This window comes from Callospermophilus lateralis, chromosome 12 (assembly GCF_048772815.1).
Source record: "Callospermophilus lateralis isolate mCalLat2 chromosome 12, mCalLat2.hap1, whole genome shotgun sequence".
Taxonomy (NCBI): domain Eukaryota; kingdom Metazoa; phylum Chordata; class Mammalia; order Rodentia; family Sciuridae; genus Callospermophilus; species Callospermophilus lateralis.
Genome location: NC_135316.1, coordinates 88,292,360 through 88,307,420, shown reverse-complemented (window position 1 = coordinate 88,307,420; position 15,061 = coordinate 88,292,360). Strand labels below are relative to the sequence as shown.

The 15,061-nt window shown below is 51.1% G+C and overlaps 1 protein-coding gene across 2 annotated transcripts; it reads right to left on the bottom strand.

The window, feature by feature from the left end:
• Positions 1 to 1,523: 1,523 nt before the first annotated feature.
• On the bottom strand, positions 1,524 to 6,662 carry Cdx2 (caudal type homeobox 2). 2 transcript variants are annotated; one of them, XM_076872568.1, is made up of 3 exons: positions 6,122 to 6,662; positions 2,585 to 2,730; positions 1,524 to 1,769 (listed from the first exon to the last, which is right to left on the bottom strand). In XM_076872568.1, exons 1-3 carry the CDS (start codon positions 6,660 to 6,662, stop codon positions 1,524 to 1,526), a joined length of 933 nt encoding a protein of 310 aa, XP_076728683.1. The 2 variants fall into 2 exon arrangements, with proteins under 2 accessions (XP_076728683.1, XP_076728684.1); XM_076872569.1 differs by having other exon boundaries at positions 1,640 to 1,769; positions 2,571 to 2,730.
• Positions 6,663 to 15,061: the final 8,399 nt, after the last annotated feature.

Below are 15,061 nucleotides of genomic sequence, written 5' to 3'. Positions count from 1 at the left end.
GGGGGATGGGATAAGGACACCACGGGATAGGGGAAAGAGCTTAAGGAAATGCCCAGTGATTCATTAAATGTTGCCTGGGAAATGGTTATGTTTAATTCACTGGGTTGTAGGGCATCCATAGGAAGGAAGGGGGTCACTGATGGGGGTGGGGTGCCTAGTGTTTGCATTGCCTGGGTATGGATTTGATGAGATGCTGAGACAGGGGAGGCCCTCTCAGCCCTACCCACCCCCCGCCCATAATTCCGCAGCAGCTGGGAAGCAGCTGACCATTCAGATGTGCATTTTGCCCAAAGGCACCCCCAGGAGAACCACACATTCCACTCTCCAAGGCTGGACTCGGGCTTGGGGGCAGGGAAGGTCTCCGTACCTGCTCCCTCAGGCTTCTGACGCTCCGGGGTAAAGAGAGGTTGCCCAGATAACCTTCTCCACCCTCTCCCTGATTTTTTTTTTTTTTTTAACTTTTGGCTTGCAACAGATATTTCATTTCTTAGAAAATAATAATTTCATCCAATTCTAAAGAAAATCAATTACAAAATCTGAAATCTGAAAAGTTCATTTATCTTTTTTTTTCCTTTTTAGAAAACTTCAGCTGTGTTCAGATACCCGCTTCCCTTCACCATATCACTTCTTTCCCCATGGATCCAGAAGGCTTTTAAAAGGCTGACTTGGATGTTACACAGACCAACAACCCAAACAACAGCAACAACAACAAAAAAAACTCCCTTCTTCATTAGCCCCAAGATTGTGAAAATGACAGGAAGTCCAGGTTGGCTCTGGCATTTATAGCACTGACATACATTCAGCCCAGAGAAGCTCTGGTGACAGGCTTTCTAAACAAGGTCCTGGGCGGGGGCCTCCCATGTTATGCCTGGAGTCCACTCCCCACCACCACCCCCACACACATACACCACACACTCACACGGACCAGCTAAGCCTTTCCTGGTCTGGGAAGGGAGGAGAAGAAAGACACAGACCACCTGGGGGTTCTGCAGTCTTTGGTCAGTCCAGCTTTCTATCTTAGCTGCCTCTGGCTTCTGCAGTTTAAATTGTGCCTACCCCTGAGGCAGGAGGGCCAGCTGGTCCTTGGAAGGCATTGAGCAGGAAATAGCCATCTTGGCTCCAAGTGTTGCTGGTCCCCTCTCTCCCCTCAGCTCCAATCAGAGAGGCAGCCCACAGATTTTGGAGGCAAAGCGCTGGGGCAGAAAGGACTGAAGGCTTGGTCACCGTAGCCAGTCCAGGCAATACCTCTGTCAGTACCAAGTGAAGCCTCAGTGATCATTTCCTATATCCTCACTGACAAAAAGTCAGAGGGGGAAAAAGTAAAAAATCGGGAAGATGTCTTCCTTGAGGCCCCCCAATCCCATATGTCTTTACTCTTGGCCCCCAATTTTCCTCTGAGAGCTAGACTTGTAGGTTATATTTGTAGGTGAGAAGGAAGTGGTCTCTTCTGAGGATTCTAGCAGAGTCCATGCTCCTCCTGGCTCAGCCTGGAATTGCTCTGGTGCCACCGCAGACCACTGGGGTCACTGGGTGACAGTGGGGTTTAACACCCCCCCAGCTGGTCCCAGAACTCCAGGGACAGGGCCAGGCACTGAGCCTTGGAGGGAAGACACAGGACTTAAGGGCTCCGGGACACTTCTCAGAGGTCCTGGCTGTGGCTGGGGAGGCTGTGGGGGAGGCGGCTGGGGCTGCTGCTGCTGCTGTTGCTGTAACTTCTTCTTGTTGATTTTCCTTTCCTTTGCTCTGCGATTCTGAAACCAAATTTTAACCTAGGTGGAGCAGAAAAGAAGATGTGAAGGAAAAGAGGAACCGGACACTAATATCTTCCTCTCCAATGAAAGAACCCCAGACTCTTCTAGAAGTTTCATTGGATATCTCTCTAACAGTTCAACCCTGGAGCCATTTCCACACCCAACTCAGCCTCAAGAGAAGAGTCCTCCTCCTTTCTTGCTCCCCATGTTTCTTTCCAAAGGAATCTTTACTGGTAAAGTATAGAGTCCCCGAACCAAGGGAAACAGAAACTTGCTACAAGTCCTTCCCTATAAAGCACAAGGAGGCCGGTGCCGGGTATACTTCATATGACAACCTTTGCCCTTCATAGCTAAACTGAACTGTAATATTCCTCACCTTGGAGCTGAAAATGAGACTTAATGTGGAGCTTCCTGGCTATGAGTTTGGCCTGCTTTTTGTTTTGTTTCGCTTTGCTTTGCAGACTACAGAGAATGTTCATAAGTCAATCCCTCTAGTTTTTATGAGCAGAGACTGGGCTCTTTATTTATTTATTTATTTTTTAATTCTGGGCACACAAAAAAAACTGGTCTTTGATAGATCTTGATTGCCCAACTGGAATTTAAGATTAAAGTAATGTTCTTGGCTTTTTCTTGCACCTCTCAGGAGCTCTCAAAATAGAAAAAAAAATTCAACAACATCAGAAAATATAGCCAGAGGTATGAAGGAAACCTTTAAGAAAAGCATTCAAAATGCAAATGCTCTTTTATCCCACAGAACTTATTGGACACTTGGCCAGGCTAATTCTCTCTCCCCCAAGCAGCAGCCAGGCCTGCAAGAACAGGGTGATTCCCACCTGTCTCTCAGAGAGCCCCAGAGTAGCAGCCAGCTCGGCTTTCCTCCGAATGGTGATGTAGCGACTGTAGTGAAACTCCTTCTCCAGCTCCAGCCGCTGGTGGTCCGTGTACACCACTCGATATTTGTCTTTCGTCCTGGTTTTCACTGTGCAGGAAGGAGAAGTTAGGGCTGAGAACCACAAAGCAGCTCATCAGTCATAGGTAATGACAAACCTCCCTAACCCGGGGGCCATTTCTCTTCCTCTACCGCCCTGGGAGGCCAGGGTTTGGCTGGTTCCTGCCAAGTCTGACAAGACACCCCCCACCCCAGAGGATCCTGGGGTAAAGGGAGTGTGTGAGGCTAGCAGGGCAACTAAACTAATCTTGGGGTTAAGTGGTTTTTAAAAATTAAGAAAAACTAAAACTTCATATACAGAGAAGATAGCAGAACCCAGCCCAGCTTACCATTTTGAAAAACCAAATATAGTACTAGAATAAAGTTAGCACCAAAGGAAGGTGGGGGGAGTGGCCAGACTCTAGGAATATCCAGATTATCAGACCTACCAGAGACCAGCATCCCATCTGGAAACCGTTGGGGGAAATATGTGTGGAAGAGGGGTTAGTATGCTTTACTACAAATGGAAAGAGGGGTGCAGGAGCTGACAGTTTCCTTCAAGTCATCAGAATCATCTTGCAGACATATCAGATCATCCAAACAAATTCTGAGTTGGGCTCCGCCAGTAACCTATGCTGGCGGGTAGATCTTTGCTCCAGCTGGGGATAATATACCTGCTGGAACCAGGTCTAGCCTTGGGTAGTTTTTCTTTTTTAATCCTCCATTTATTCCTACTGCAAACCCCACTAGAGCTATTCTGACCAGTGATCTATGATCATTGGATTGAGTCAACATATTAAATCTTGGGTTGATTGTTTTACTGGAGGGCCTTGACAAATAGTGTCGCTGCTGTGGGAGCAGGCCCGAGCCTGGCGTCTCCATTGAGTCTGTCCTGGGTCGGCTCTTGTCCCATCCCTGTCCAGGAGCTGTTTTCTCTGACTGGGTCCCAGGTCGGGGTGGTCTTGCAGCTGAACAGGTTCAATCACCCAGTGCCCGGTACAGGAAGATCTAAAGGGTCTGGGAGTTGCCTTTGGAGGTGTTTAATGCCCCACAGGCCGACTTTGTTCAGGTAAAACCCTTTGCAAACCACAACAAAAGCGCCCTGGGAAGATACAGGCGGGATCAGAGGGAGCTCCCCCGAGCCGCTGAAAGGGGAACACAGCCACAAACAATGCAGGACAAGGCGATCTTATCAAAGAAAAGCCCTTTCAATGCCTTAATAACAACCGCATTCTGTTTGAATTACCACTACTGAGCAAATGGCGGCCAGCTTTCATCCCCCTCCCCGCCAGGCGCATTAACATAAACACTGCCCGGCAGGCGCATTTGAATGGGCGCTGGGAGCCCGACCCCGCGCCTGCTAAGGGAACTAACACGTCCCGGGCGCCGGGAGCGTCGTACGTGGTGGGAGCCTTCACACGCATTACCTACCGCCTGGAACCCAGGGTTTCTGCCCCTGGTACTATCCCTTTGCTCAGAGGAGGAAAGAGAATCAGACTAGATAAGACCAACAGATAAGACAGGGCTGGTACTGGAGCCCGCTTAGAAAATAAAGGACACGTCAGGCCTGGGGAGCCGGGCACAGGATATTTCCCCCAGCCGAACACCCCAGGAGCGATACTCGCCTTGGGGTGCCTCGGAGTGGCCTTTGTTCGGGTGCTGCCCTTTCAGTGTCCGGGGCGGGCGGGGGAACGCGGTGACCAGGACCCGGTGCGCTCTGAGGCCCGCGCCCCAAGAGCCTTGGAGGCGCCCCGCACCCCCTGGGAACCAAGGAGGGGGGCTAAAAAGGGGGAGGGATGAGAGGGACTTGTCAGAATTCATTATTGACTGCGAAAGTCACCACCCTCTTTCCGGGCCCTAAAAGAGACAATGGCAGGGCTGGGAAGGTGTATATCAAAGCCGGCCAGGCCGCGTACCCACCCCCCTCCGCCCCTTGACAGATGACGCTCCGCAGAGGAGTTGGGCTTCGGCCCCGCGGGCCGCAGCCTCGCCACATTAACATCACAAGGGCGCCCGGCGCCGACCGCGGCCTTGCCACCTCCGCGCAGGACTTCACAGCGGCCTCTCATCTGCTGACCCCGCGGCCTGGGCTCCTGCGGCTTTCCCTCCCCACCCCCGCATCCGACCCTGGCCCCACCGCCACTCTCCCCCGACACGCACCGGGTCTTCTTAGACCGCAGGTGGCCCTAGCCAACTGCACCCCTAGCAGGCTCTGTAGGAAGAGGGTTTGGGGAAGCGCGGGTCTGAGATGAGCCGGTGCTAGGACAAGGGCGCCTCCTCTTGGGGAAAGGACAACGCCAAGGCTCTGAAGCCCACCCAAAGCTGACCTCACTCCGCGGCATTTCCCAACAGGGCGCTCCCAGCGTGCGCAAAGTGACGCAGAAGTCGATGTTCAAAGACAGCCCCCAACGGGCGCTCTGATTTATACGGTTGTAATTGGCTATAAACCTCTGCAAAGTGGCCATAACCTGCAACGCGGGCCAACTGGGCCAACAAGAAGGGAAGCGGGAAAAGCGGAAGCGCTAAGAGCTGGGGAAGACTTCACCGAGTAAAAAGACTCGAATAAGACCCCTACCACACCTATTCTCACTTCCTTCCCTCTCCACACACATTCCAACATCCTGGCAAACGTAGGGTCTTTGAGGGAACTTCTCTTGAGTCTTGAAGAGAAAACACACACACACACACACACGCACACACGCACACACACACCCAACATCCTTGAAAGGTTCAGGAAGAATGACCCCTGTCTGGAGCAGCGGTTGAATCGCACCAGCATTTTCTCCCCCTTTTCTTGCTCTTTCCGCAGACACAAGAGGACTCCCGCAGGTTCTTTCTTGAATAATCCCTTTGTAGACCAAAGGTTCAGGGACCTGGGCGCGCCAGGTCAGCACCTTCTTCCGGCGACAGCAGCTTTCTCGGTCCCTCTGCTCTCTGTAGCTCCAACCCCTTGAATTGGCCTAAATGGCCAAACGTGGCCCCACACGCAGCCTCGCCGCCCTTTCTTTCCACCCGCCTCTCTTTTGGGGTGGCTCGGATGGGGGAGGACGGCCCGCGAGGAGTCCAAAGCTCCTTCTCGGCGGCCAGGAGCAGGAGTGCAGGAGGCAGCAAGTGAGCGATGTCTTGCTCACGCCAACATTCGCGGGATCTTCCCAAAGGTGTCCCGTGGTTGTGAATGAGGAACTCTTGGAAAGAGGAAGCCTTTCTTCTGCCCTAAATTGAACCCAAGGTGGTGAGACCCTCAAATATCCATTCCCAGGAGCAGCAGCCAGTGAAGCCCCCGAGCCTCCCTGAACTTGTTCCCTCTCCCTGTCCTTCCCGGCCCTAAGCTCCCAGATAGCCTGGGATGCTTCTGTGAGCCCTGGTCACCGGGCCCTCCCAGCAGCCGTCGCTGGGCGCGCGCCTTCCCAGGGCCCTTGGGTAGGGCGCCGCCACAGCTTACCTTGGCTTCCGAGGGACGGTTGCGCTGGCTTCCGCATCCACTCGCACAGGTTTCGCCGCTGGCCGCCCGGGGACAGCTGCTCCGCAGCGGCTGTGGCGGCGGGCCCGGGAGGGCCCGGATTAAGCGTCTGCAGCAACCCCGAGGCGCAGGAAGGCGCGGCGGCAGGGTGGTGCGGGTGGTGATGCGGGTGATGGTGCGGGTGGTAGTCGGCTGGGCTACTGTAGCCCATAGCGGCGGCCGGGGAGCCCCCGTTGAGGCCGTGGGCAACCGCGTTAGCTGCAGCCGCTGCGCCTCCTGGCGCGTAGCCGTTCCAGTCCTCTCGTAGCGGGGCACCGTATGCTGCCGGCCAGGACGGCCCTGGGGACTGAGCGCTGTCCAAGTTCGCGGCTGCAGCGGCCGCGGCCGCCACGTGGTAACCACCATAGTCCGGGTACTGCGGGGGGCTGACGAAGTTCTGCGGTGCCAGGTTGAGGCCACCAGAGTGGCGCACGGAGCTGGGGTACATGCTCACGTCCTTGTCCAGAAGGTAGCTCACGTACATGGTGGCGAGGGCCTGAGAGCAGACCTCACCATACTGCCTAGGGAGGAACGCTGAAGGTTGCCGGGGGTCGGGGTGGAAGGGGCGATAGGGAAAGGGTGTGGGGGCAAGAGAAACCTCGGGTGGCTGCGCCCCAGCCGCGCAGTGCTCCACTGGCTCCTCGCGGCGCTTCTGCCTCTGAGGCGGTCCTTCCCTTTGGCCTGCCTCCTCCCTTCCTCTCTTTTTCCTTCTTTCCTCCCACCTCCTTCCCACTAGGCAGCAGAGGCGGGGAAGACCCGCCACAGGCTGGCGTGCGGAGCCCCAGGCCGGCGGCCTTACGTGATTAACGAGTGTTTACAAGACTCTATTAGTAATGACACAGACACCAATGGCTGGAGACGTCGAGGCGCAACGCTCATTCTGCGCACAACCCCCCCAAACCCGATTTGCATTTTAAAAGATAAGGGGCGGGGGGAACTCGCGAGAGACCAGCGACCTGATCACAGCTAAATATTCAAACCTTTATTGTTGGGAGCTTCCTCCTTCCAACCTGGCGCACTTTAACCTCCAATCACAGGTTCAAAGAATGAAATCAAGAGACTTGCCAAAGCCAGGAGGAGAGAAAGAGCTATCTTGTGGGAATCTGGGTTTACAGACAGGAGCAGTCTTGTTTATGCATTCGCCAGGAAGAGGGCGATCAAGAAACTCCGGTCCCAAAAAGAAAAGAAAAAAAATAAAAAGCCATTGCTTTGATGAGAACATTTCTGACCAACCAATGGGGTGAGGAGCGGAGCCCTAAAAGAAGGGCCCATTCCTTCTCGCCCTGCGCCCCTGGCCTGGATAGCTGCTGCCCCAAGCAACTATCACTGCTAATTATTTATTTTCTTACCCAATGAAGTTGCTCGCCCTCCACTGAAGATAAATTAGGCTGCGTCTTCGAACTCACCTTACCTTTTGGATTTGAGTTGTTAAAGCATTTCATTAAAACAATATTCAAGAATCAAACGTCTTAACTTAAACCAATGAGCCTGTGGTAGAAGTTTGGCTAGTGTTTGCCTTGGAGGGCAGTAATTGGAGGGAAATCTGGAGGGGGAGGCCAGTGTGTTGGTAACTTTCTATTTCTTGAACTAAGTACTGATTTCATGGCGTGTAGGTTTTGTGAAAATTCAGCGACGTACACTCATATGTTTATTATTTTTAAGTAAGTGGCTAAAAATCAAGGAAAAAAAGGAGTCCAGAGTTTCTGCTAATACATACCTTTGTATTTGTGTCTTACATCATATCTGTCTTAAAAATCCTTTCCCCTTTACAAAGTAAAACATTCTGTTTCTCATCTCCAGGGAATGGGAAGGCAACCCAGGGCCGTTATTAATTATTGCTAATGAAAAGCTCCACGGGCGAAAAGGCTGAGAAGGAATTCCTCTTCAATTAGGGAGCACTGTAGCCAGAGGGCCCAGATCTGGAAATGGCCATTTGGGGACAGGAGTGTTGAGGTCAGGATCAGGAACTAATGAGACAGGAGTACAGAGGTAGCAGGAATAGGCTTCCACCCATTTCCATCTTCATTTTAGCAATAATTTGGAGAGCACCAATGGTGGCCATTTGCCTCCTTTCTGAGAATTAGCTTTGCTGCAAGGCTTGGGTATAAGGGCAAAGCGAGGCAGCTGACTGCCCAGTGTTGCGTTCCCTGAGAACCCAAGTAGGCTGCCCGCTCTTGTTCCTGAACACCTGCATTTGTTGGTTCTCTCAGATATTTGTCACTATTCCCTTCATCTCTAGAGCACTTTCCAGTGTCCTTTATCTTCCTTGATTCTCACATCTCCCGCGATCAGGGACAAAGCTGGTGTCATTACCCTCCTCATTCAGGTGACAATCACCAAGCCATCTAGTTAAGAGACCAAAGCATTATTAGAACTAGCCTAGGGGTGCAGGAACCTGTGCTTTCTGGTTCCTCCAGTGTTTTTGAGTTTTGTCAGGAAGAAGGTTAAAAGTGGGGGTGTCAAGGTTATGCAGGAGTCAGGTGCTGTATTCCCAAGAGGTAGGAGCTGCCACTTGGTCCTCCTGGAGGACTTCCCAAAAGCCTGACTGGGACAACCAAGTGCCATTTCACTTCACAAGAAATAAAGCCAGAATTAAATTGCAAACCCCATTACAGAAACCTAATCCAGGCAAAGACAGAAAGGGGTGTTTTCGCAGTCCTGATGGGGCAGGAATGTGGGAGGTTAAGTGGTGGGCACTGCAGACTTTTGATCTAGTAAAGATCTTCCTCCTCTTCCTGGGTACAATTCCCCTTTCCGTCCCTCTTGACCCCCTCCCAGGCTTGAGCTCTGGAAGCCCAGGCTGAGGCAAGTCTGTATCTTCGGAATGCTGGCATTCTTTGGAACAATCGCTTTATTAGGGACAGCCATTCCCTGGGCCCTGTGGTGGCCGCTTCCTGAGTTTTTATGACCCCGGCCGCCGGCTGCTGGCTAATTGTCCCCATTTTCCAGCTGTGTCTCTGTGCTCTGCCCCGGAGAAAGGGCTCCAGCCTGTGCACCCAATTGCTTTGGGTGCAGCTAGGGTTGCTCTGGCTCTAGTGGGTCAACTTGGGATCACAGAGCTGGAGAAGCCACAGAGAAACTTAAGATTTAGAGTGCTTGAGCCCAAGAAAGGCAACCATGATGAAAATCAATGCTTTCACACATGGCAAAAAAAAAAAAAAAAAAAGGCTTCTCTGGAATTAACATGATCCTGCCTACAATCCTAAGGTCTGGATTGTTTGGTGAGGGGAAAGGAGTTGGTAAATGATGTCTTTGATAATCTCCTCTGAGTGGAAGTGTTCCCCCAATATTTGTGTTCCCCTCTTTGCCAAGAGGGCCCAGCTGGGTCCCCTGAAGAAACAGGGTTATAGAATCGGTTCTGGCATCTATAGAAGTTGGCAGATGAAAAAGAAGCCTGGGTGTCTTTTATATACACAACCCCAGCAGGTTAGCAAGTTGGGGGTTCTTGCCGGTCCTCTAGAGGCCCACTCTAGACTGGAGCAGTTCTCCAGCCTCAGAGTGCAGGCCTATGGCCCTGGTGAATACAGGGCCACCTGCATTATGATCCTATTCTAGACTTTCTTATTTTAGGGCCCAAAGTGCTTGGCAACTTTTTAAGAGCCCTCTGGCCTGAGGTGAGAATATCCAAGAAGGGACTGGGAAGGGCCTTCCCAACCCAACTCCCGTATTTGGAGACTCCCTTCCATTCTGTATCTCTCTATCATCCACCCAATGTGGGGTCAAAGAAGCCTGTGGCAATCACTCTGCAGATGGTGAACTTGTTCAGGAAGCTTGGGGCTGGAACTGGGCTGGGGCTGAGGCTGCCAGCACACAGAGCCACAGCCAGAGCTGACTTCTAAGGGCAAGAGAGGGCGGGAAGAAAGAGATCCAGGTAAATAAAGCAACTGGAAGATGGGTAGGGCAGCCCCACCAGGTTATCAAAAGGATGTCTTCCCCCCCCCCTAATTATATAGAGGCCATTCCACATTCCTTGAAGAGGAACCCAGCTTCTAGGACCCCCACTGGAAGGGGCTCCAGAGGGAGATGGGGAGCAGGAAGCTGCCGGAAGGGGGAGGGTTGCCCTACCAGGCAGATGAGACACTCCTTAAATCCACAGATCATTGACACAGCTCCCTCCCTGCTCAAAGGTCCCCAGTGTTTGCTCCCGCTAAGGGGATCCTGCTCTGCCCAGTATTTGTAGCTCCTAGAGACTGGGAAGCCCAGTGGCCCACATAATCCTGATAGGGCAGGCCGTTTGTATTCATCTCAGCACACAAATCTACTTTCTGAATCCCTTTTAGATCAAGGAAATTATTCATAGAATGAAGCCCTTCCCAAACCCCTCTTCTTCCTACACTAGGAACCCTCCCCGTATTGACCTGAATTCCCAGGAGAATTTAGAAAGAGTGAGAAGGAAGAGAATGTATTCTAGTGAAATTATTCAGTTGGGCAGTCTATAGTGCTATGGGGGAAAAAAATAACCTGTTCAATCTCTACTTAATTGTGAGTTTAGGGAGACTTTCAGCCATTTCATTCAATCAACAATCACTCACACAAAGAAAGACTCAATAATGGACGATTTGACCCCCAACAACCCCACCCTGCCCTGTCACAGCCCACTCAGCTAACATCTCAGGGAAGGAAATCAATAACAGTGTCCTTTCTGTAGGGCCTCCCCAGAGTCCACCACCTGTCCAGCCCCATCAGGCCACAATGGAGCCAAACATGTTCATCCTGAACAGAAGGGAGGGGCTGCAGCTGCCCACAGCTGCCTGGGCTTCACTCCCAGGAGCAGATGTGGCCCTCACCCTACAGAGTGAAGACTATTTTCTTGCTAAGCATTCTGGGCGGGCGCCTGGTTCTGTCTACCTGAAGAAAAGTTCCTGAATTCATGTGAGGTCATTGTAGACTACAGTTGAATCACTTAGATGCCGGGATGGGGATGCAAGATCACAGGAGAAGGACACAGAGCTGTATCACTCTTCTCTTTGGGGGATTACTAAATTTTCTGATTATTGACAGGGAATACGTTTCCCCCTGCTTCTCTGTTAAAAATATATTCTCATGGTCAGAGGATCAAAAGAAAATAAAAAGCCTCAAGAGAGGGGGGTAATGGTTGGATACAGAAATTTGGTTTTGCTCATTGAGTATGTTATTCAAATAACTAGTAGTTGCCCATTTTCTTCCTTTGCTCTGAAATTAGGGTCTGTGGACATTGTACAATTGTATAATACACTGTCATTCTGTCTGGTAGATGAACACAGAGAAAGATTTAAATCCCTGATACAGAAGGCCTTGTGCAGGGGCGGGGAGTCTTATAGATTGGTGCCCCCTAGGGACCCCAGGCTTCCATCCCAACAGAAACTGATTGATGCTGGCGAGAACCAGCAACTCTCCAGGTCTGCTTCAGCCAAATGTTACCACCTGGCTTTGGCATGGAGGGCCTTCAATTAGCATTTGTTCACTCACCATTGTCTCATGCCCGAATGACCTTTGTTTATCATATGAAAATTTGTTCCCAGGAAGCTCTACAGGGTAAGTTTTATGTGACTGGTGAGGAAAGAAGCTCAGATAAATGTTCCACTCTTCTTGATTGACTAGGCCCATTGACAAGCTGCTTTCTCTAGGGGAGTCAGGGTCTTAGAAGTCTGTGTAACTCTTCTATTTTAAAAAGGAGAATCTGCAGCCCAGAGAGGTTAGGTGATTTTCCAAAGGTCTCATAGCTATACAAGTCCCTAAACTTAAATGAGCTAGTAATATGTGTTCTTTGCTACCCACAGCAGTCTGTACAGATGTTAATTATTACTATGACTACTGATGCCACCCTGCAAACATATCCCCAATACAAAACCAACCAGCATGATTCAGGGAATCCGAACTCCCCACCCTACCCTACCCCCTACATTGAATAGTACTAGAACAATAAGTTTCTGAAGTTATAATTCTGACCACTTCCCTAATACTACTTATTTCTTTCACAGGCACCTGCTAACTGAAGTTTGTTAGTTTATGGAATGGTGAATTTTCCATAAATTCTGTCCCAGATTTTCTCCAATTGTCAAAGAAGGTCTCCATCTACTATTTGTATCACAGTAAACATTTCCTGGGGGGGGGAGTCTTTATTATTAAATAAAAATCGATATCCTGTAGCTGTTCTCTGGACTCATGTCTAATTTAAAACGAGTAAATGTCATGCGTAGAATGTGAGTGTTGCCTATCCCCGCTTCCTTTCTGCCCACATCGGCGTCAGTAGACCCCTATGGCATACAGACCAAGAAGTCCACCACTTCAGATACATTCTTTAAAAGGCCCCAGTTACAGAGGTGAGAAACAGGATTCAGCTCTGAATTCCTAGCCTAAGCTGCACTCTCAAGTCGTTTTTTTGAGCAGCATTTGCCGGCTGGGCTTGATATTTTAAAGGGACGTGAAAATTGGTGAAACCGGCCCCCACCTCTTAAGAGTGTGTGTGCAAGGATGGGTTGTCTGATTACAAAAATTGAAATCGGATCTTCGCCCTCCAACTCTTCTTAGCGTTGCCATCAAGGTTCTTTTCGTTTTGTTTTTTAACGAATTAATAAGCAAGATGTTAATTGTTCATCCTGGAACCTGCACCAATTACTTCTGCCCCTGACGTTTGCTGAGCGTGCCCCGGAGCTGTCTCTTCACTGAGCAACCAGGGCTGGCGAGCCAGCGCGCTGGGGTCCAAGTTGGTGGCCCGGTCCCATCAGCCTGCGTTGGTCTCCCGTATCCTGCGCACCAGAGAGAGGAACCGAGAAAGCGTCTGTGCCAAGCGAAGGGCTGCAGAAGCACAGGGCGTTTGAGCCAAGATATGCCCCCACCCCCAAAACTGCCCTGCCATTCTTCCGCAGTCTCAGATGACTCGGAAACGGCCTCAGCCTCTTGCTGCCCAGAAAGGGGAAAGCAAGAGGCTTTAGCAATGGCTTTTGCCGCAGCCCTTTCTTGCCCGACGCCCACATCACGGCTGCCAGCGCTCAGGTGTATTTGGAAGAGGCTTGGTGCAGTCAGCATTCGTCCCATAACCTCCACCTCCTTCGAAAAAAAGACAGATCCAGCGTTTGCCTCTACCCCTACCCTTTTCCGCAGGAATAAACAATTTCCCGGGCAACATTTTAACTGTTGAAATGTAATAGTGTAACTGGAGACAGCGGTCGTGCCTGAGAAGTTCAGGTCACACTGGCTAAAAATAGCGCTGGGGGAATCTTGCCGGGGTGGATTCTTCGCATCTTGGGTTGAGCACATTTACATAAAGAGAGTGGACTCTGCATTTTAGGGCTTGGATTCACCTCAGGGCTGGGCGGAATGCTTGGACTACAGTGGGTTATTCTGAGTCTCAGGCCCAGCCTCTGGTATTTGGATCCTGGTTCAAAAAAAAAAAAAAAAAATCCTCTTCATCAAGCTGCAGTCCTCCTGTGTGTTAGGAAATTCCCCAACTTACCCTGACCAGAGGGCGTCTAGCTCCAGGCTTAGGGTGCAGCACCTTGCCTGGGGGCCCAGAGTTACAGGAACCGAGTCCTGGAAGCTCCCGCCTGATGTGCACCTGGTGCGCCTCCACCCAGAAGTGGCTCAGGCCTGGGATGCTGGTGGCTACCTGTTTCTCTGACGCCCACCCCCACCACCAGCTTTGCTCACCTTCACTCCTACTATTAGAAAGGAACACCTGTGAGAAGGGAATGGCAGGTAGTGGTTCCTCCACTAAAACTCCTGGTTCTTCTGGAGGGATTTATTTTTGTGGACCATCAGCCCCATAACCAAGAGTGCAACTGCCCAGCTCTTCTTAGAGAAGAGGTTGTTGTTTTCCGTGATGGTGGTGGTGGTGCCTGTTGTTTTGTTGCTGTAGCTAAGCCCTGAACTAAGTCGGTCACTAATGGAAGTTCTTGTCTTCAAAAGGGCCAACTCTTCCTTTACTTTTTTACCTAGCCTGTGTTGGGAAGGACATGGATGGTTTGTTTTTTGCCAACATAAGCCTAAGGAATATTTGTTGGGGCCTGTTTGGGGGCGGGGGTGCAGAGACACGTGTGTGGGGGTGGTGTTTGGAAACAGTGGTGGGCTCCTTCTGCATGATACTGATCTTCTTCCCCAGTGGGTGTTCTGGCCTCCTGTTCAAGGAACCGCCCAACTCAAATCTGAAACCCGAGGTCGACAAGCTGCCCCAAGCAGGCCTACTCCACCTGGAAAGATTTCTGCAGATTTCCTCCATTTTATCAACACTAAGGGGGTACCGCCTTCATCTTGGGGTTCACAATGCCCATCATGACACAAAATGAATATTATTATTTTCATAACTGTTGGTTTCCGAAGGCAGTCTACGCCCCAGGACTCACGTCCGGAAAGACAAGAGGCCCACCCACTCCTAACCTTCAGGCCAGAACAGTTTAGAGACATTCCACCTTCCCGCCGCCACTACTCTTAAAGTAGCAGCTACTGCGCCCGCCCCCACGAAGCGCCTTTCCAACGCTGGCCCTCAGCTTCCCTCCTGCAGCTCCCCGGAGCCCCAGACCAAGGCCGGCGCTTTGCTTTGCTAGCTCCGGCTTAGTAGGTGCCTCTGCGCGAGAAGCGAGAAAGGCGCTTCGGCTCACATGTAAATGTCAGGTGCAGCAAATAAAGTGGGAGAAGGAAAACAAACAAGCCGACAAACCGCTGCGGAATAAAAGATCCCTTTTTCCATCCGTTTTGCTTTGCAGATCAGGCTTAGCAGGAGAGGGTGGGGGAGCCAACCAGAGCTGGTTAAGAGCTTTGGAATCCACAAAGGCTGGTGGTGTCGGCAAGCGGCAAAGCGGGTGAAGAATTGAAGCAGTGAGCTGGATAAATCGGGGCAAAGCACTAAACTATCTAAATATTTTGGAGAAGCGTGTACGTGTGGGTGGGTGGACAAAGGGCTCATCA

What these genes read in the sequence shown, in the direction of transcription:
- Cdx2 (XM_076872568.1), bottom strand. Translation starts at nt 6,662, where the DNA reads ATGTACGTGAGCTACCTTCTGGACAAGGACGTGAGCATGTACCCCAGC. An exon ending in ACCGTCCCTCGGAAGCCAAG is followed by an intron (nt 2,731 to 6,121) that starts GTAAGCTGTGGC and finishes CTTCCTGCACAG; the next exon opens with TGAAAACCAGGACGAAAGAC. An exon ending in TGGGGCTCTCTGAGAGACAG is followed by an intron (nt 1,770 to 2,584) that starts GTGGGAATCACC and finishes TGCTCCACCTAG; the next exon opens with GTTAAAATTTGGTTTCAGAA.